This window comes from Elephantulus edwardii, unplaced genomic scaffold (assembly GCF_000299155.1).
Source record: "Elephantulus edwardii isolate Elephantulus edwardi_28Jun2011 unplaced genomic scaffold, EleEdw1.0 scaffold00246, whole genome shotgun sequence".
NCBI classification, from domain to species: Eukaryota; Metazoa; Chordata; class Mammalia; order Macroscelidea; family Macroscelididae; genus Elephantulus; species Elephantulus edwardii.
In genome coordinates this window covers 2,764,122-2,786,321 of record NW_006399996.1, presented here as the reverse complement: position 1 = coordinate 2,786,321, position 22,200 = coordinate 2,764,122, and the positions used below count along the sequence as shown (strand labels likewise).

The window sequence follows — 22,200 nt, the reverse complement described above, 5'->3', positions numbered from 1 at the left end:
GAGTCATACTGGGTGGGAATGGTCAGGCCATCCTGGGGAGCTGTCCCACCTTTGGCCGTCTTTTTGCGGCTTTCGGCAGGACGGAAATGGATCGTGGGCATGAGGCAGACAAGCTGCATGGGTTCTGCCTCCACCAAGCAGGAGTTCTTCCGATCCCATCCAGCCCCCTCCAGGTACAGACCTCTAACCCAGACACCATCCTGGGGAGAGATGGGGATAAGGTGGGGAGAGATGGGGATAAGGTGGGGAGGGGTCTTAAGGTGAAGGTACTCTTGACTTGCCACCTCTCACCTCCCTTCTTGCCCTTTGCTCCCAGTCGCCCTCTGTCCCAGGTCCCCAAAGGGCATCCAGCTGCACCTTAGGTGGATACACTAGATTGCTGTCATCCACGGTGGAAACAATAAACTCCCAGGAGAGACTGTCCACAGAAATCTAGGAACCGAAAGTTCAGAAATGAAGGGTGATCCCCCAAAAGACAGTAAATATATATCCCTGATAACCCCTCCCCACACACACACTTTGGATGTGGCTCACATTGTTTTGACGTGCTGAAGACTGGAGAACCGCAGTGAGGAAGCCAGTAGGAAAGGTGAAGCCAGACAGCCAGAAGATTACAGGCGGCCGCGCACGGCTGGCCCACAGCTCAAACTGCTCCATACGCATGGCCAAATCTCGGGTCCACGCAGCCAGTGGTTTTTGTGAGGGATATGCCTGAGGTTGGAGGCAATGTGTATTCATTTACACATTCAGACTCTTACTTTGAGCACCAGTGGCAGATAAGGAATGGAAAAAATTTGGGCCAGCCCCTGTACCCCATTTATAGTAAGCAAAGCTCTCCCAGGAGAGAAGCATAATAGGATAACAACTTATAACAATCTCTCATTGTTGTTGAGTCAGACTGAATCATGTCATTGGGTTTCTGAGGTCCATGGGAGGAAACTGCCTATCTTTTTCCTGAAAGCTACTAGGTGGATTCGAACTGCCAGAGGCACTGCTTTTGAGTCAGCAGTGCAACTCCATGGACTGTGCCACCAGAGATCCTTCACAATAAAAATAGCAACAGTAATATTAACCAGTGACCACTAGTTAAGCACCTCTTAAGGGTTATGCTCAAAGCATCCTTAGAAAAGGGCCTGAGTATGTTTGTAAGTTAGTTAAGTCAGTCAACGAATGGCAGGGTTGGGTTTCAGCCCTAAGCCCGTAGTAAGTAGTCTGAGGCCCAGTCTCAAGAAGGCTGTCCCAGGTCTCACTAGAAGCAGGCCATGTGGGGTGAGGGTGAGAAAACGAATTGTGGGAGTAGGACCACCAGCACAGTGATGCTATCTTGCCTTTCCCCAGAGAGGAGGGACGTGAGCATCAAAGATGCAATTGAATATCTCTTCCAGGCTAGTTGACATGACGATAAGGCCCTGGATGCCTTTCTCCAGGTCTGTCAGGGAGAACCTGAGAAGGACGAAGTGGAGGGTTAGAGCTGGTACGGGCCTAGGAAAATCATGCCAGGCAGTGGGCAGGCCCCTTCCTGTGCCCCCTCCCAGCATTCCCTAGAGCTCCCCTTTCCCTTACAGGATGGTCTCCATCAGCTTGTTGTATCTCTGAATCTCCTGCAGAAGGACCACGTTGAGTGGGGAAGGGTCTAAAGCCAAGACTTTTCGGGTCCCTTCATAGTCAATCATTTCAGGGATCTTCTGCTTCACATCAGTGGCTAACTCAAGGACCTGAGAGGCAAAAGCTCTGGAGCATAGGCCCCATGTCCTCATCCCCCGCCCCCCCCCCCCAGGTGCTGTCTGCTCTTACTTTCTCTTCCCGGCTCTGGCCTCCAGCCCTGGTGGGTGTGATCTGGGGTTGCAGGGAAAGCAGGGTCTCAAAGAGCGTCCGAGCCTCGGTGATCTGGGAGGCCACATCAGCATTGGGGTGCTGGCCAAAGGCCTCAGGGGGGTCCATGCCTGGCAACATGCTGATGTACTCCTTGTAAGAGGCCAGGCTCCCATCCTTTGGGATAGCATAGGTCTCCAGTACCGACAACCTGGGAAGCCACAGCATAATCATCACCATGTTGTGAGCACACTGGGACTTCTATGCCCAGCCAAGACCCCGATCTCCAGGCATATCACATTTGCTTGAGACCCTGTGTTTTCTGCCCATCTCTATCTCACAAACGCAATCTTCCACCAGTCTCATCTTTTCTTCAACTCTGGTAACCTACTTGGCAAGAAGCTGCACAGCAATGCCAAAGGCATTTTGATTAGAATCTTTCAGCTGCTCCTCAGGAAGATGGGCTATATATTGCCTCGTGAGCGATTGATTTACTGACTCTGAAAACCCACTGGAGGATCAACTATGAGTCTGTCCAGCTCGATGGCACATCAACCATCATGGCATCACTAATTCAGTTTTTTAATGTCTCCTCTGGGCCCCTGCTCAATGCCCCCTCGCCCTTACCGATAGAAGGGAGTTGAGAGAGTCTGGTCACAAAAATAGTCATTGATATAGGTTGTAAGCAGGCGCCGGTCCCAGTCATCAGTAACGTGCCCGCCGTAGTTCACACCGGCAATGAGGTACTTGAGTGCATCCCAGGGTGTCTCCTCGTACTCATCCAGATAGAGGCTCAGCAAATTCTCTGACACCTGTGCGCACCCAAGCCCCAGCCCCAGTACAGTTAGGGCAGCACGTCTTCCTAAGGGCTCTCTGCCAGTGGAGTTTTCCTGGAGGGGAATCCTCAGGGGAAAAGGGTGAGGAGGAAGGACTGGAACGAGGGACCCTTGGTTAGCACAAACCTCAAAGTCAGAGTCATTGAAGCCATAGATGATGTTCCAGCCAAGCTGCAAGAATTTCTTGCGTTCAAGTAACACAGAATGGAAGAAGCAGAGTGCAAACAGCAGCTTCTTATATTTGGCAGGTTTGGTGCAGTGGGAGAACTGTTGTTCCGTCATCAACTGATAAAGACGCGTCATGTTGGCCTTTATGCCCTGAGGACAGTCAAATACAGAAGTGAGGTAAGAGGCATTAATTAGCTTAGCCCTGCCACCAGGACCACCACCTACAGGTGTAAAGGTGGCTCACTGCACAAAGTGCTATCTGAAGGGGCAAACTGAAATACAGCCCTTGATGTGCAGGTCAAACTGTGCACTCATTTGCAGGGTTGGACACCTTCTCTACCGAATCCCACACAAGCACTGGGCTAGTGGTGCCGCTGTCTTCTTGCATCCCTCCCACCACTTTTGTTCCTTTGTTAATTATGAATAAACCAATAAACACATTGTGAGTAAGTGAACTCCAACTCACAGCAAGCTCATTTGTACAACAGGATGACCTATGCTCCACAGGGTCCACAATGTCTGATTTTTCAGAGATGGGTAGTTAAGGCCTTTCTTCCAAGGGAGTGGATTCAAACCTTTAGCCTTTCAGACAGCAGATAGATATTTAACTGTCTGCACCCTTCTGGAAATCTCAATTGTGGGTAGACCAAACAAATGGGGAAGTGCCAGAAAATATGAACCAAGACCTATACACACAGAACTCTAATGAGCATAATATATACAATTAAGTACGATGGCTCAGTGTAGGTTAAAAAGCCCCCAGCATCTCATCAAAGGGAGATGTTCTATGTGGTTGGATGCATCAGGGTTCACAAACCAGCTGGGATTTATGGCAAGGCAGAGAGGAGAGCTTTGATTTCCTATAGAAAGAGGGAATGAAAGAAAAGTACATATGGGGGTAAAAAAGTGAGAGGATGAGCTTGGTTGATGTCAAGTACAAGTGCTCAGGTTAGGTAAGAAAGGCTGTGAGGAGGCAGTTTAATAAAGTGCTTTGGATATTGGGGGGGGGGGGAGGCTGTGAGCAGATGGCCATTCAGTAAGAAGTAAGGCCTTTTGGATTTGATCCCATCAGCATCATGGAACTATTCTCTGTCTTGTAGGCAGGGACACATGGAAATAGTATTTTAAGCAGACTCATCTGTGATACAAAGAATGGAATAGTAAGAAATGTAAGAATTCTGTATAGACTAATACAAATTTATAATAGTATTTATAATGTCATGAAAATGTACAAAGTATTTAAGAATAAATGTTAAAAATGTGTAATTCTATACTTTGGCCTTGTTGCCAGAAAGGACCAGTTCTTGGAGAAGGACATCATGCTTGGAATGGTAGCGAGTCAGCGCCAAAGAGGAAGACCCTAGATGAGATTGACAGAGACTGTGGCACTGGGGGCAGGTGTGTCAGAAACAGAGGTTGGCTCAGGATAGGATGGGGTTGCATCCATTGTTCATAGGGTCACTTTGAGTTGTAGTTGACTGGATGGCACATAACAACAATATAGGCATAATTGCAAAATCTTATTAAAATAAACAAAATAATAAGTGGTGAGATCTGTCCATGGATTGGAACATATAAAATCCTAAAGATATAAATTTTCCCCAAATTGAGAAGTAGAAATACTTTTGTTGTGGTTTAACTGAAAATTTATAAAGCAAGTTTGTTTTCTATTCCACACTGTAGCACCTGTTGTTCTGTGCCATTGACCGCCTTCCCCACCATCTAACAGCATGCCTCCTGCTTCCTGTCTCCCCATTCCTGTCTGCCCTTCTCTTGGCCTCCTTCTGCCTCTGAACTTTGTTGGGGAACAGATTCTGTCCTTTTGGTCTCTTATGGCTGATTTTTCTGTGGAGTGTGTTCCTTCCTGGTGTCACTGTTCACTCTGTAGTCCCATCTGCTGTTTGACTAGGGAGTAGCCCCTATGCATAGGTGCAGTTCCACTTTAGAAGGCTGCCTAATGCCTACTGTCCCTGCGGCTCTATCATTAAGTCTGGTCTTTTGTTGTTGTTTTTGAATGATTTTGAGTTTTGCTCTTATTTTTTTCTCCCTGAACAGTAGAATTTCTTTGTGGAAGTTGTCAAGTCTAAAAATGTATGTTTTAGAGTGAAAAGGCTAATTCATTGTTGAAGAACAAGATAAGGGGACTTATCATATAGAAATACCATGAGTGGGTGACTTTAAAAAGCAGAAATGTATTCTCTGAAAGTGTGGGAGGCTGGAAGTCTGAATCCAGTGTGTGAGCTTTAGGGTTAGGCATTCTCTCTGTTGGCTATGGGAAACGATCCTTCTCTCCTTTCAACAACTATGGACCTGGGGATTCCTGGAGATTTCCACGTGTCTTAGCATCAATCTCCTGAGTCTAGGAGGATCCCAGCCCAGAGGCCCTGGGTCTGAAGGATGCACCTTGGTCTCAGCTGTTCTTCATTGTAGTACCAAGGTCCTTCTTTCTCTGCTTGCTTGTTTCCTTTTATCTCTCATAAGAAAAAAGATAGTTCAGGTCAAAATCTCAGGGAAACTCTCCTTACAATGGATCAGGATTGTGATCTAGATCTAATAAGGGTGTGGCACCCCACCCCTTTATAAATGATCAGTTGATCACATCAGGAGGATGAGTGTTAGGTGTCATCAAATCACCTAAGACGCATAATCTGTGAACAACAGATCAAACTCTTGCCCCGTCTTATACCATCTTCACAATGTCTGCTATGCTGAAGTCCATTGTTTTTGTTTTTGTTTTTAATTTATTATTTTTGGTGCATGTACCGTCAAATCAGATCTAACTGGTACAGGAGGAAATTGTCCCTCCTTCTCCGGCAGAGCATCTGGTGGATTCGAACCGTGTACCTTTGGGATTGCAGTACAGCTTCTTGCCACTAGGCCACCAGAGCTCCCCTGAAGTCCATTGTTACAGTCACTGTGTCAACCCATTTTGTTGAGGATCTTCCTGTCTTCAAACTTTCCCAACACGCTGTCTTCTCCCAAGGACTGGCATCTTCTCATACCGTGTATGTGTGGTGCCATGAGATCATTGTTCAAAATGGCTTTCCTTGCCATCAGCTTTGACTGTCAATACATAATTGGGTGTGAACCTGAAATAGGGTATGTATAAACTAATCACTATGGAATTGGTCATTTTTTTCCACTCTATCAACTTTAAGTTGAGTAGGTTTAACAGAAAAGGGGGGCAAATATCACTACACACAAGGAAGAAGAAGAGAATGCAGCACACATCTCTTCAGGGCCTATGCCAGTCAGAGTGGGACCTGCCAGAGAGCAACAGCAGCTTCAGTGGAGAACCAGCGAATGAATGAGACAGAGCTGACTTGAGACTGCTATGCCATGGAGCAGGTGCCAGTGGCCTTGGCAGGACTGAGGGACCTTTTATAGCACTGACTTAAGCCTTGGGGTTGGAGGTCAAAGAACCTGTGACTGTGCTTGAGAAGTTGTCCCAGCTCAGGAATTGTATCCTGTTGCCAACCAGAATTGTAACCTGTTAACTTCCCTGGTAAACCCCATAGCTGTAAGTGTGGTTCTGTAAGACTATGTGGTCACTGGAGCAGATTATGGACTCAGTAGTACAGCAGTATGATTGGTGCTGGATTTGGTAGAAGTAGGTGCATGAGTGTGGAGGCCATGTCTGACCTCAAGGGGACTGACGTGGTACTGACGTGGTATTGTAGATGTTGCTGAGGGGGGACTGTTCCACTTTGTGAAGTTAACAGAGGTCTGATGAAGCCATCCCATGCCACCTACACTCTATTTACAGCATGTGAGATGAAGTTTTGCCATCCTTGGCTCTAAGGAGCATCCTGGTTGCAACTTTTCCAAAACCAGATATGTTTGTTCTCTTGCCAAGCCATGGGCTATTCAATACTCTTCACCAACAGTATAGTTCAAAGGCATCAGTTCTTCTTCTGTCATCTTCATTCATTGTCCAACTTTTACATGCATATGAAGCCACTGAAAATATCATGACTTGGGGCAGGCACACCTTAGTCTTTAAACTGATATGCTTGCTCTTCAGAACTTTGGAGGGTCCTTAAAAGAGATTCTCTGAATGTAAGCAATCTTTTGGTTTCTTGACTACTGCTACCAGGTGTTGACTATGGATCCAAGTAAATTAAATCCTTCATAATGTTAATCTTTTCTCAATCTGTCATGATGTTGCCTGTTGTTCTAATGGTGAGGATTTTTGTTTTCTTTATGGGGAGATGTAATTTATGTTGACTTTCTTCAATAAGTGCTTCAAGTGTTCACTTTCTGCAAGCAAGGTTCTGTCATCTGTATAAGGCAGTTTTGTTGATGAGTCTTCCTCCAAACTTGATGTCATAGTCTTCTTTATATAGTCAAGTTTCTCTAATTATTAACTCAGAATAAAGACTGAATAGTTGTGGAGGAAGAATACAACTCTGACACACACCTTTTCTGATTTTAAACCAGGCAGTGTTCCTGCTTTTCAGACAACTGCTTCTTGATGTATGTATAGGTTTCACATGAGAACAGGTTAGTGTTCTAGTTGACTGCAGCTCATGGTGACTCTATGGAAAACAGACTTGAGCCCCTGCCCTGTCCCGCACCAGCCTCAGGATCTCTGCCAGGCTCAAGCCTGCTGTTACAGTCACTATCACTCCACCTCCATGAGTGTCTATTTCTCTTTGATAGACTCTCTACTTTCCACAGCATGACACCTTCTTCCCTAAAATATGGCCAAAGTATGTGAGGTGAGGTTTCACCATTCTTGTATCATTATGTAACTGCCAAACCTCTGAGAACCACAGCTCAAACATATCCGTGGTGAAAAATATTCAATATATGACATTTACCCTTGGCCCCCTAAAATTCATGTCCTTGCCACATGTAAAACAATTTCACCCCATTGTATCATCTCAGAACTCTTCATCTGTGCATCAGAATACCTGCTTTCTGCTTCCAAAGTACAATGATGGGATAGATAAAAGCTAACTATTTCCATTAAAAGCATGAGAAATTGGTGGGAAACAAGAGATAGTAGGGCTACGCAAGATAATGTCCAGCCAAATAATTGGCATTAGTTCTCAAGGCTTTAAAAGTATCTTCTCTTGTAACAATGAATGAATGGAAATCCAAAGTCTCTGTAAACTTTCATTAAAATTGTTGTTGTTGTTATGTTGTTATGTGCCATCGAGTCGCTTGCGACTCATAGCGACCCTATGTACAACAGCCCTAAACTCCGCTCTGTCCTGTGCCAATCGCACTGTCTCTGACACTCCCATCCCAATTATCCCAGTCACTGAATCAATCCACCTCATAGAGGGCCTTCCTCTCCTGCGCTGTCCCTCCACCAAGCATGATGTCCCTCTCTAAGGACCGGTCTCTCCTCACAACATGTCCAAAGTATGTTAGAGGGAGCCTCAGTATTCTCAATACTCTTCTCCAGCAAGGTATCTTATCTTCTCTGAGCCCATTTAGGCATAGCCCTCCACTCCAGGAACTGGGTGTTGGCTCTGGGTGGAGGCCCCTTATCCTTGGGCTCCATCTCCTTGAGGTCCAGTGAGATAGCAACTCAACTCCTTTAGGTCTGGGAAGCCCCATTTTCTGGGCCCTCAGGAGGCCGTTTTCCGCACGTTGGACATGGCAGCCTGACCTCCTCTCAACAGAGGCAGTGGCTCCGATCTCATTCCTGACATTATGAATAGTTGTCCCACACTCTAAAACTGAGCTGGTGAAGAGCTGCCCTTTGAAACCCAGGAGGCCACAGCTCCACCCTTTGATACCCAGTGGTTGTGGTCCCACCTGTGAGACAAAGGTCGTGGCCCCACCCACAGAGGCTGAGACAGCTCCCCTTCCTGTGCTCCTGGCCTCTTTGGCTTCTGTTTCCTGGTTCCTTGGCTTCTCAGCCCCTGTGCCCCAAGACATCCTGGAGTCAGCCTGACCTCTGCCCTGCTTGGACAAATGTTACAAAGCTTTGAGCTCTACTAAAAAGAGTCTAGAGGCACTCACTCCACTTTGCCAAGAAGCCGCCTGCCTGAGGACACCCAGCCCTCCCTCTTGATCATTCAAGAAGCTGACTCCTGTTCAGTCTCCTTCCAGTTTCCTGGTGCGGCTTGCTGCCACTACTTCTTGCTGTCCGCACCATCTCTGTTGTTAAAACATTTCTCATTTCTTTCTGAATCCTCACCAGAACTGCCTTTGACAAGGTAATCTAAGCCTGTACTATCAGGTAGTTTAAAACTCAGCTTCCACTCATTATCCAATTCCAAAACTGCTTGAACATTTTAGATATCTGCTTCTGCATTTTGAGAGACTGACTTCTGGTCTCTTAAATTGTGAGAAAACAGGTTAAAGTACATCCTCTTGTGGTATTTGTTACAGAACACAAGATAACCAAGGCAGGATTAAGAGCAGCATGAGGTGCTGCAGCCCAGACTCTTTACAACTGAGTGAGACTCCAGAAGACAAAGATAACAGAACAGATGATAATCCTAGAACCCTGAGTTTCAAAGGAAAGGATCAAAAAAGCAGCAGTTTAAATAGACAATAAATGTTAACATTGAATGAGGAGATAAAGGGAGCAGTGAATTCTGATGGACCGACAGAGTGCAGTAGTTTTGAACTTCTACAAGCAGCCTTATAATCGTGGAAAGAACCCAGGACTGCAGAGGCATCCACACTTGGCTGACTGAAAAGATCTTTCCCAGCTGCCCACACCCTCCCGAGGATCAGGGCAGTGACCTCCTCCACTCACTCACCAAGTGACTGGCAGTGTTCCTGAGGGCACAGGTCCATTTTTTATCTAGTGCCAGGAGCGAGCACACAGCTCCACATTCAGAAACTATCTCCGGTTGCCAGTGGAGTGTGCCTACAAAGGCAATTCCTAGCCTGCAGACATCTCCTAGACTGACAGGGGCACATCTGCCTCTGCCCTTGGGGATTGTGTACATAAGCACAACACGCCCCTTTGCAGCAGCGCACTCTGCTCACTCTCTCTGTCTCTGAGTCAGTAGGCTGTGCTGTCCTTGAGCACTTCAGAGTGGCCGTGGCTGTCTGTGGCATGATGCCCCTGCAGGCTTAGTGTCAGGTGTCCATTACCCACACATGGGGAAGTTCATGCCCTCTATCAGGGCTGGGGCTCTATAGCATCTGAAGTGCTGTCTAACCACAGTGTTCTACCTGGCTCCTACATAGATCAGAATCCAAGGACATGGCACCTTGAGTGCTTCTGATTTCTTCACACTGGGACACTGAGTCATTCCTAAATGGGTGCTCTTCTTGAACCCATCTCCCAGATGGCAGAGACACCACCTCTGGCCAGATGGGCTACCTGATGGACTTCTGAAGCCCGAAAAAAGTCTATGTTAGGCTGGGTGCCCCATTTCTCAACATCTGCTAGAAAGGGGGAGATGCACACATGGCCCAGCACCATATCCTCCACAGTGCCTTCTATAGGAGACCAGACAGGGTATCAGAGGCATCAGTCAGCAAACAAAGACAACTACAGAGCAAAAAGAGAGAATAAGTAATGCAGTTACAGAACTTTCAAATGGAGAGAAAATTCAAGGTGATTTCAAGGTGAATAGAACTATTCTAGATTTGAGAATATAACAATTTACAGGCCATGGTCTTTGCAATCACTTGTTATGCATCAGAGAGTTGGACAATGACTAGGGAGGACAGAATGAGAATTGATGCCTTTGAGCTGTGGGGCTGGAGAAGAGTATTGAATGTACCATGAACTGCCAAGAAAACAAACAGATTCATCCTGGAGAGGGTTAAACCAAGCTACTCCTTGGAGGCAAGGATTCTGGGGCTTCGTCTGACATACTTTGAGCATGTTGCAAGGAGGGACAGGTCCTTGGAGAGGGACATCAAGCTTGGGAGGGTGGAAGGACAGCACAAGAGGGGAAGACTCTCTATGAGATGGATTGATTCCGTGACTGGGGTAATCGGGATGGGTGTGTCAGAGGCAGTGCGATTGGCACAGGATAGAGCGGAGTTTAGGGCTGTTGTACATAGGGTCACTATGAGTCGCAAACGACTCGACGGCCCATAACAACAACAACAACAACAGGGTAACCTAAAACCTTTAATAAACCTTCTCATCAAAATTTTAAAAAAATCATAAAGACTTAGTAAAACAACAGTAATGAAGGGAATGATTGAAAAAAGCTGTAAACTTGATGAACACAGCAGGGAAAAGCACATGTAACAAAGAAATCAGCCAATATCACAAATAGTGCAACAAAACCACACCAATCGATAATTATACCCAACATGAATGGATTGAATGCATCATTCAAGAGGAAAATGAGTAGCAGAGTGGGTAAGAAAAAATGATCCATCAATATACTATCTACAAGAGAAACTTTTTTGACACAAGGACAAAGATAAAAATTGAAGTATCAAACAAATGGCATTTAAAAAAGCAGACATGGCAACATTAATTTCTTTTTTTAGTGAGAAAAATTTGTATTTAGAATTAGCCAGCTGGACTCAGTTTAGATGATCCCAATTTTGTTGGCAACATCCAAAGCATCAAAGTCAGGAGCAAGTCGAACATAGACCTTCTCACCATCAGGCCTAATCAAAGTGTTGACCTTAGCCAAACCAGTGTCATAGAGCTTCTTTACAGCGTGTTTAATTTAGTGCTTGTTGGCCTTGACATCCACAATGAACACAAGTGTGTTGTTATCTTCTATCTTCTTCATGGCTGACTCAGTGGTCAGGGGAAATTTGATGATGGCATAGTGGTCAAGCTTGTTTCTCTTGGGGGCTCTCTTCTGGGTGTATTTGGGCTGCCTTCGGAGTCTCAGTGTCTTAGGTCGCCGGAAGGTGGGTGACGTGTGGATCTTCTTTTTTTTTTTTTTCTGTGGATGCCCTTCAGGACTGCCTTCTTGGCCTTTAAGGCCTTTACTTTGGCTTCAGTTTTGGGAGGGGCAGAGGCATCCTTCTTCGCTTTTGACACCATCTTCATAGAAAGACAACATTAATTTCTGATAAAGGCAGACATGACATAAGGGAAAAGGAAAGGCATTATAGAATGAGTAAAGGATCAATTAAACAAGAGTATGTGATTATACTTAATATGTATGCACTCAATGACAGAGACACAGAGTACATAAATGAAACTTTAATAAATTTAAAAAGAGAAATAGACAACTCCAGAATAATAGGACAATACTTCATTACACCACTTTTGGTGAAGACTACAAGTAGAGAGAAATTAAAGATACAGAAGATGGTCTTCGCAGAGTCGCCGTGGTCTCCTGCTTCAACAGTGCTTGAACGGAACCCCTTCGCAGGTGCCCCAGAACTACAGCCAGGCCTCGGAGGCCGCCATCAACCGCCAGATCAACCTGGAGCTCTACGCCTCCTGCGTCTACCTGTCCATGTCTTACTACTTCGACCGTGATGATGTGGCTTTGAAGAATTTTGCCAAATATTTTCTCCACCAATCCCATGAGGAGAGGGAACAAGCTGAGAAACTGATGAAACTGCAGAACCAGCGAGGCGGCCGCATTTTCCTTCAGGACATCAAGAAACCAGACCGGGATGACTGGAAAAGCGGCCTGCATGCAATGGAGTGTGAGCTAGCTACATTTGGAGAAAAGTGTGACTCAGTCCCTACTGGAACTGCATAAATTGGCCACTGACAAGAACGACCCTCATTTGTGTGACTTCATTGAGACACATTACCTGGATGAGCAGGTGAAATCCATCAAACAACTGGGTGACTACATAACCAACTTGTGCAAGATGGGCACCCCGGGTTCAGGCCTGGCCGAGTACCTCACCTCTTTGACAAGCACACCCTGGGAGACAGTGACGGTGAGAGCTGAGCGAAGCTTTAGCCTGGCTTCTCCACAGCCACAGGGGTGAGTCCGTGGTCACTACCAGGCCACCTGCATGTTTATTTTACCTTTTCTATAAGTTGTACCAGAATACCTACTTAAGTTCTTTCATTTGTACCATTCCTTCAGATAGTCCTTTGGTACCCAGCTGTTGTGTTGGAGATCTTGGTGGGCCAGAAGTCTGTCTAAGCCATCTTGGCTAAATTCTTTAATCACCACGGTGTCTGCTTCAGTCACATTTAAGAAAATGAAACTTACAAGAATTCTATTTATTAAACTCTTTAGTTTAGGAACGATTCTGAGATGTGGGGATGTTGGATTTGGACAGGAGGAAGCCCTCTAGATACTAAACTAGGATTTTAGTGACACATCTAATTCCCACAGAGTAAATACAGAAGATACTGGAGAAAAAAAAAAGAAAGATACAGAAGAACTACACAATCCACTTAATCACATATTCAGACATAGCAAGAACAGTGGCCAAACAAGAATCTTTTCCAGGTAATATTATTCAGAATATGTTAGGTAAAAAAGCAAGCCTCCTAACTGAACTAGTGCAAAGCATCAGCTCAGGCCACAATGTTAAGAAAGTAGAAATCAACAACAGGAAGACCAAGGGGAAAATCAAGTTCATGAAACTAAATAACACCGTGCCTAAATACCAACGAGTGGCAGAAGAATCAAACAATGACATGAAAAAATTCCTTGAAAGAAATGAAAAGGAAAACACAATGTATCAAAATCTTTGGAACACAGCAATAGCAGTGTTCAAAGGTAAATTCATAGCAATAAATGCACACATCAAAAAGGAAGAACCAAAATCAACACCTTAAGTCAACTTCTTACCCACTAGGTACCAGAGTCCCCTCTGATTACCTACATAGAAAATCCCAAAGACTCAAAGACTCAGCACAAAACTGACTGAAGCTGTTTGACCGATTCAGCAGAATGGCAGGGTACAAGATCAGTACACAAAAATCAGCCCAGTATCTTTGTTATTATCCAGAATGACAAAGAAAACTCTGAAAAATAAGGAAAACAATGCCATTTACAATAGCCACCCAAAGGATGAACTCCAGAGGAGTAAATCTAACCAAAGATACAAAAGACCTAAACAGAGGAAAACTACAAAGCACTACTACATAAATGGAAAAATATGCTATGCTTTTTAAAGGGAGCTCTGGTGGTCTAGTGGCAAGAAGATGTGCTGTAATCCCAAAGGCACACGATTCCAATCCACCAGCTGCTTGCTATGTGGGATTAAGGATGGGCAAGCTGCTCCTGTGGGATTTACTGCCTCTGACAACCTGCTTGGGGGTGGGGTCATGGCATGCAACCACAACAGATATGAAGACTTAACAATGTGAAAATGGCACTACCACCAAAAGCAATCTGCAAATATCAATCCAGATTCTGCCATTATTCTTCAGAGAGATGGAAAAAATAATCACCAGCTTTATACGGAAAGGAAAGAAACCCTGGATAAGAAGAAATATAAAGTAGGAGGCCTTACACTTCCCGATTTCAAAATGTGCTGCAGCTTTTAAGTAATCAAAACAGCTCACTATTGTTACAACAGGAACTGAGAACCCAGAAATCCATCCACCTACGGAAAAACGATCTTTGACAAAAAGATGAAATTCCATTAAGTGTAGGAAAGATAGCCTCTTTAACAAATGAATCTCTATTTGTATAAACTTGAAACATAACTCCTACCACACACCATATAGAAAGACTAACTTAAAATGCATCTAGGACCTAGGTATAAAACAAAACTATAAAGATCACCAAGGGGGGGGAAATCTAAAAACCCACCAACCCCCAAAATAAGACTAGGGCAAACTCCGAAGTCCAAATCTGTGGTATAAATAGACTATCAAATATAACTGAAAATGCACATAAACAAAGGGTCTGCTAAATAATCGTTGTTAGGTGCCTTGAGTCAGCTCTGACTCACAGGGACTGTATGAACAACAGGTCTGAAACTTGCTCTGTCCTGCCCTCCCCTCCCTATCTGTGTCACGCTGAAGCTCATTGTGTCATTAAGTCACTGTGTCAGTCTGTCTCCCTGAGGGTCTTTTGCTCATTCTTTGCCTTTCCCAGCATGCGGTCTCTCTCCAGTGACTAGTTCCTTCTGAAAATATGCCCAAAGTCAGTGAGACAAAGTCTCATCATCCTTGCCTCTGGGCAGCAGTCTGGGTGCACTTCCTTCTAGGCATGTTTGTTCTCTGGCAGTCCACATTTGATAGTTTTTTGCCAACACCACAGTTCAAAGGCCTTGATTCTTTGGTCTTCTTTATTTATAGTCCAACTTTCACATGCATATGAGTCACTGAAAATACCATGGCTTGGATAAGGTGCATCTTAGTCTTTAAATTGGCATCCTTGTTCTTTAGAACTTTGGAGAAGTCCTTGACAGCAGAGAGCCCCAGCGTACAACCCTGTCTCACACATTTCCTGATTTTAAACCATTCAGTGTTTCCTTGCTCTGTTAGGACAACTGTTTCTGGTCTATGTATAGGTTTCACATAAACACAGATAAATGCTTTGGGATTCCCTTATTCTCAGTGTTATCTATAATTTACCTTTTTATTATGATCCACAGGGTTCAATGCCTTTGCACAGTTCATAAAATACAATGAAACATCTTTCTGCTACTCTGCAATGATATCCTTTTCTGAATCTGGCTTGAGTTTCTGGCAGTGTTCCCTGTTGCTGTACTGTTCCAACTATTCACAAAAAGGAGAGCCATTAGACTGTAGAAATTATCAAACATGCAAGTAATTTTTTTTAAGATGTGCACTTTTATTCAGCTGGTCTCAAATCAGTGTACAGGTATAAGCCCTGGCTGCCTGTGCTTCTCAACCCCCACTGGGAGACCTATTTTTTTAAAAAACAATAACAACAACAACAACAAAAAACTGGATTACTTAATTGACACAAAAGCAATGCCACCTACTAGCCCTATCCATGTGTGGCCCTGGGGTGGGGGCAGGGCCCTTCTCCTTATGGTGAAGGGAGAGGCTTTAGGAAAGGCAGGAGCTTCCTGTCACATTGCCATGTCTTGATTATTTAAACACAGAAGAAAGAACAATGTACAATCAAAATCCTGAGCCACTCTGGAGTCATCTTCACAGGCCCAGTTTTTAAACCCTGAGTTAAATGGGGGAAAAATATTTAAAAGTTAAAATAACCCCAATATGAAACAAAAACAAAAAGTAACAAATAAAGCCCTGCCAATCTCATCTCCTTTGTTTTAGGTTTTTTTCCTGTGCAAGTTACAGGGTGTGCTTTTTTTTAAATCAAGAAAAGATGTAACTAAACAGTCCAGGTTGACAGGAAGGCCAGGATGGAGCCTCTGATCCTCACGGAATATCTGTGCCCAGGGGGAGCGATGACCTGGATCTCCATCGTGCTGGGGGCCAGCGCTGTGATCTGCTTCTGCATCCTGTCAGCAATGCCTGGGTACATGGTGGTCCCACCGGGCAGTACTGTGTTGGCGTAGAGGTCCTTGTGGATGTTGCCTGCACACATCACGTCCCTAGGACAGCTTGTAGTTCTTCTCCGGGGAGAATGAGGCCACCGTTGTGACCTCTCCTGCCCCAAGACATCTCCTTGATGTCACGCACAACTTTCCCAAGGCCATGGTGGTGAGCTGTAGCCTCGCTCAGTGAAGATCTTCATGAGGAAGCCTGTCAGGCCCCAGTTAGCCAGGTCCAGAGGCAGGGCGGTATGAGGGAGGGATACCCCTTGTAGATGGGCACAGCGAGGGTGACCCCATCACTGGAATCCATCATGATGTGGGTACAGGGACAACATGACCTGAATGGCAACATACGTGGTAGGGATTTTGAAGGCTGGAGGTCTTGAACATGATCTGGGTCATTTTCTCCTGGTTAACCTTGGGATACAGGGGACCTCTCTCAGCAGCAAGGGTGCTTTGTGGGGCCCACTCACAGCTTGTTGTAGAAGGTGTGTGGTCTCAGGTCTTCTCGTTGTTTTAGTTGGTGCCAATAGGGTACTTGAGGGTCAGGATAGCTCTCTTGCTCTGAGCTTTGTCATCCATGTAGGAGTCCTTCTGGCCCATGCCCACCATGATGTCCTGATGCTGAGGGCGCCCCATGATGGAAGGGAAGCCAGCCCGGGGGAATCGTCTCAAAGGAATCCAGCTTTGCACATGCTAGAGCTGTTGTTGGCCACAAACGCAGCGACGTCATCCACTGTGAGTTGCGGGTGCCAGGTGTGAACTGGTGGAGGTTACTGTGACAGTGAGGGGCCTGTGCTCACTGGGCACATGAGGTCGTGGCTGTCACAAGTAAAATCTTGCTGAAGATTATTTTTTAATGTCTGGAAAGCTAAACAGTTGCTGTTGTTAGTGTTTTATGCCATTGAGCCTATTATGACTCATAGTGATCTTATGAACAGCAGGTCTGAACCTTGCCCTGTCCTCTGCCATCTCCAGCACCCAGGGACCATTGTTACAGCCACCCTTTCAATCCATCTGGTGTGGGTCTTGCTGTTTTACACTGATCCTCAACCTATCCAAGCATTATGTCCTTTTCTAAGGACTGGTCCCTCCTGACAACATGTCCACAGTATGTGAGATGGAGTTTCACCATCCTTGTCTCCAAAAAGCACTCTGTTTCTACACTTTTCTGGACAGATGTGTTTGTTCTCTTGGCCGTCCATGGGATATTTAGGACTTTTTTCCAACACCATAGCTCAAAGACATCAATTCTTCTGTTATCCTTAGTCATTGTCCAACTTTCAGATGCATAGCAAGCAAATGAGAAGATCACTAATTGGATCAGGTGCACCTTAGTCTTTAAACTGACATCATTACTCTTCAGTACTCTGGAGGAGTTTCCTGACAGTTGATTTTCCCATCTCTTGATTTTCTGACTGCTAGTACCAAGGGACCAAGTAAAATGAAATAAATGACTACTTGATGTTAATAATGGCTAGTGAGGATTTTTGCTTTCTTGATATTGAGATGTAATCCATAAAAGTAAATCCTGATATGCATAAAAAGACTTCTCCAAATGAATAAAAAGAGATTCTAGAGATTAGGAAAAATATTTGGAAATCCTATATCTGACAGAGGACACATCTCTGAAATTGACAGTCAACTTTTCAACTAGAAAAAGATAAGACAACCTAATTATGAAATAGGCAGAGGACATTAAGGGACCCTTCACCAAAGGTAACATTAGGAAAACCCACAAACACATTTAGAAATCCTCAAAATTATTAGTTATTAAAGAAATGTAAAGAAAAGCAGCAATCTCTTTCTGGAAAAATTAGGAATGTTCAAAAGGCAAAAGCAACAAATGCTGGAGAGACTGTGGAGAGACTGGAACTCTCATACAGTGTTGGTGGGAGTGTAAACTGGTGCAACCACTATGGATAGCAGTTTGACACTTCCTTAGAAAATTAAGAATACAATGGGGGGAAATTAAATTAAAAAATGTTAAAGAGAAAAAATGTTAAGGATAGAAATACTGTTTGATCCAGCAATCCCATTACTAGGTGAACAAATATGAGCAGCACCACAAACTAACACACTAGTATCCATGTTTATTACAACATTATTTATAGTTGTAAAGAGTTGGAAAAACTCAAATATCCCCCAATGGACAAATGGCTAGTGAAACTCTGGTACACACAATGGAGTGTTATGCATCAGTAAAAAATGGGAAAGAATTTGTGAAAAACTGCACATCATGTATGAATCCAGAATAAATCATGCAGAGTGACATAAATCAGGCAAAAAAGGACAATTATGGTAACTTGTTGTCATTAGGTGTCCTTGAGTCGAGTATGACTCACAGCAATCCTGTGGGCAACAGTTGATCTGCACCCTGTCCCATCCTGTGCCATCCTCACAAGCTGTGACACACTCAAGCCCATTGCTGCAGTCACTGTGTCAGTCTACTTGGTTGAGAGTCTTCTTCTCCTTTGTGATCCCTCCACCTTTCCAAACATGATGTCCTTCTCCATGGAATCACCTCTCCTAGTAACATGTCCAAAGTATGTGAGATGAAGCTTCATCATCTTTGCCCCTATGGAACACTCTGATTGCACCCTCTACACGACACATCTGTTTGTTCTTTTGGCAGCCCAAAGGCTATTCAGTGCTCTTCTCCAATACCATAGTTTAGAGGTGTCAATTCTTCTGTCGTTCTTAGTCACTGTCCAGCTCTCAGATGCATGGCAAGTAACTGAAAAGACCATACATAGCCTGAATCACTGCAGCTTGAACTTCTTTCTTCATTACCATTGGCTCTTGCTTATATGGTCCTTCCTGGAATTTTTCAGTGTCAACCAATTCTTTTTGGTACAGTGACTCAGTGTATTCTTTCCATCTTCTTTTGATGCTTCCTATATGACTGAAGACTTTTTTGCCCTTAGCCTCTCTCAGCATTGCAACTTGAAGCTTGGATTTTTCAGTTCTTTCAGCTTGAGAACTGTCAAGCAAGTTCTTCTCTTTTCATTCTCTAATTCCAGCTCTTTGTACTTTTCATTATATTATTTTGCTTTGTCTTCTCGAGTTGATCGTTGAAACCTTCTTTCAGTTCTTCCATTTTGGCATCTGTTCCCTTTGTTTTGGCTTCTTGATGCTCTAGTGTAATTTTCAGAGTCTTTTCTGAAGAGACTTCATTTTGGCTTTTTCTTTCTCTTATCCTTGTAAAGACCTTTTTGCTGTCTTCATGGAGGGTATCTTCAATGGCTTCCTATGACTCCTCTGGTCTTCGATCAATGGTGTTCAAACATTTACACACAGAATAAATCATGAAAGATTAATAGGTATGACAAGTGAGTGAGAGGGGAGCAAAAATTAACAAATAGATAAGTTTGGGGAATGGCAAGACAACATACAAGTAGGGTTTGATTAGGCATTATAACCACTTAATTACTCTGGTGTTGTGTGCTGTCCAGTCAGAACCAGCTGGGTTCTCCAGAGGCAATTAATCCCACAGGAAACTGCCCATTCTTCTCTCTCAGAACAGCTGGTGGATTTGAATCCTGTGCCTTCAGGATTGCAGAGCAGCTTCTTACCCTTAGGCCGACAGAGCTCCCTTATCTCTCATATATATCTTTTTTGGTTAAATTCCTATTCATTGTTTATATTATTACAATGTAGATATTCTTCAGTGCTGTGTCAATTAATGTATTGTGAATTGTAAATATGATAAAACAAAATGAAAGAATGAGTGCAAACCCAAATTATTTTTATACTTTTAAGCAAATAAACAAAATTATTAAAAAAACAAAACAGATTATGACTATTTCTATAAATATAGAGGTGGGAAAGGAAAATTATAACATTTTTTTACCTTTTTAAAATTATTATACTAGTTTATTTACAAAATTTGAATACATTGTTTTTCAGAACAGATTCTTCCAATTTCTCTCACCTCCCCACCATCAAATTGTACAACTCCATGATTAATATTCTCTCCCCTGCACATCTTCATAGTATTAATTCTTTTTTTGATATTTTTTTAATTTTTAATTTTTTTTTTTCATTTCAATGAACATCTACAGAGATTTTGGAATTCCATTCATTTATTGTTGCACTTTTCTCCCTGCCCACCCCACCCCCACCCGCTCCTCTCCTTGAAAAGCAAAAGAAAAACTCCTTCATTGGTATACAATTCCTCCCCGCACACCCCCCACCCCCACCCCCACCCCAAATATAATCCACTCTGCAACCCTCATTCCGTACTCTTATGATAAACATAATGCCCTAAAATATAATACTTTTAAACTGTTCTCTCCCTTATAGACTTCAATGCAGTAAACAAAATTTATCCAGTTATTCTCAGTCTTACCCCCACCCCGATCATAGTATTAATTTTTAAACTGAATGATCAGTACACAGTCATTCCTTTAATCATTCTTTATGTCTTGCATATATATTTAATACTATGTGGTATCTAACAATATTTTATTATTTTAAAAATTGGATGTTACTGTTGTTATGTACCATCAAGTCAGAATGAACTCATGGCTGACCTACCAATGGCTTTACAGAGGCTGTAAATTACATGGGAAGAGATGCCCATCTTTCTCCTGTGGAGGAGCTGGTAGATTCGATCCACATGCCTTTGGGTTTGCAGCACAGCTCCTTACCACTAGGCCACCAGCACTCCCAAAGACTGGACAGAAGGCAGTAATCTGGAATATACTCCAGGACTACTCCATTATAAAGACAGAAAAAAAAGAAAGACCAACACGATGTCAGAAAAGACTCTGAAATTTGCAGTAGAACATAGAGGCCAAAACAAAGGGAAGAAATGCTAAAGAGAGACAAACAGAAAATTACAAAGGACTGCTCACAAAGACAAAGCAGAGTGTTATAATGAAATGTGCAAAGAGCTAGAGTTAGAAAACCAAAGGTAAGAACACGCTTGATTATTTCTCAAGCTAAAAGAACTGAGGAATGAATTCAAGCCTCAAGTTACAATACCAAAGAATTTTGTGGGCAAATTTTTTTTCTGTTGTTTTTTTTTAACTAGTTTATTTGCAAAATTCTAATACAAACTCGAACAAATATTTTCACTTTCCCTCACCCTCCCCACCCAACAAATTGTACAATCAACGATTAATCCCCTCTTCCCCCTGTACCATCCACATCCCTCTGCTTCCAGCCTCTCCCACCCCTCCTGGATCCTTATACACATTCTACAATAACAATCTTATACAATATTTATCCTTGTGGGACTGAGTTAGTTCACTCAGCATAATGCTCCCTCCCAAGTTAAGTAATAATTTACAAAGTTATTGCTCCTATGTGCTGCATAGTATTCCATTGTGTGAATGTACTATAATTTCTCAATCCATTCATTTGTAGTTGGACATATGGGCTGTTTCCATGTTCTTGCAATGGTGAATAATGCTGCTATGAACATTAGGGTATATTCCAAGTAGTGGAATAGCTGGATCATATGAAATTTCAATATTCAGCTTTTTGAGGAAGTGCCAAACTGCCTTCCAGAATGGTTGCATGATTTTACAATCCCACCAACAATGTATAAGAGTTCCTTTCTCACCATATCCTCTCCCAACATCTATTACTTGCTGCCTTGTTAAACTATACCACTCTTACTGGAGTGAGGTGGTACCTCACTGTGGTTTTGATTTGCATCTGTCTTATTGCCAGTGATTTGGAGCATTTCTTCATGTGTCTTTTGGCCATTCGAATATCTTCCTCTGTGAAAATTTTTTCCATGTCTTTTGTGTGGACAACATTTTTAATGATGCAGGAAATATCAAAAGAAGATGGAAGTAATACACAGAGCTACTGTACCAAAAAAGAATTGGTGAACACTAAACGATTTTCAGAAGTAGCCTATGATTAAGAATCAGAAGTAATGAAGGAGGAAGTCCAAATCTCACTGAAAACATTAACAACAAATAGGGCCCCAGGAATTGATGGGATACCAATTGCAGTGTTTCAGCAAAGATGCAGCCCTGGATGTGCTCACTAGTCCACGCCAAGAAATCTGGAAGATAATTCCTTAGCTAATTGACTGCACGAGATCCTTATTTGT

General features: G+C 43.5%; 1 protein-coding gene across 1 annotated transcript in view; it reads right to left on the bottom strand.

The window, feature by feature from the left end:
- Positions 1–22,200, bottom strand: part of DNAH2 (dynein, axonemal, heavy chain 2) — a 252,966-nt gene that overhangs the window by 358 nt on the left and 230,408 nt on the right. Inside the window, exons 78-85 of the mRNA XM_006899178.1 lie at positions 2,775–2,966; positions 2,440–2,624; positions 1,795–2,023; positions 1,564–1,715; positions 1,329–1,443; positions 535–711; positions 358–432; positions 50–200 (exon numbers count right to left, since the gene is read on the bottom strand). Of these exons, the coding sequence (XP_006899240.1) occupies positions 50–200; positions 358–432; positions 535–711; positions 1,329–1,443; positions 1,564–1,715; positions 1,795–2,023; positions 2,440–2,624; positions 2,775–2,966 (1,276 nt within the window). The remainder of the gene's footprint in view (positions 1–49; positions 201–357; positions 433–534; positions 712–1,328; positions 1,444–1,563; positions 1,716–1,794; positions 2,024–2,439; positions 2,625–2,774; positions 2,967–22,200) is intronic.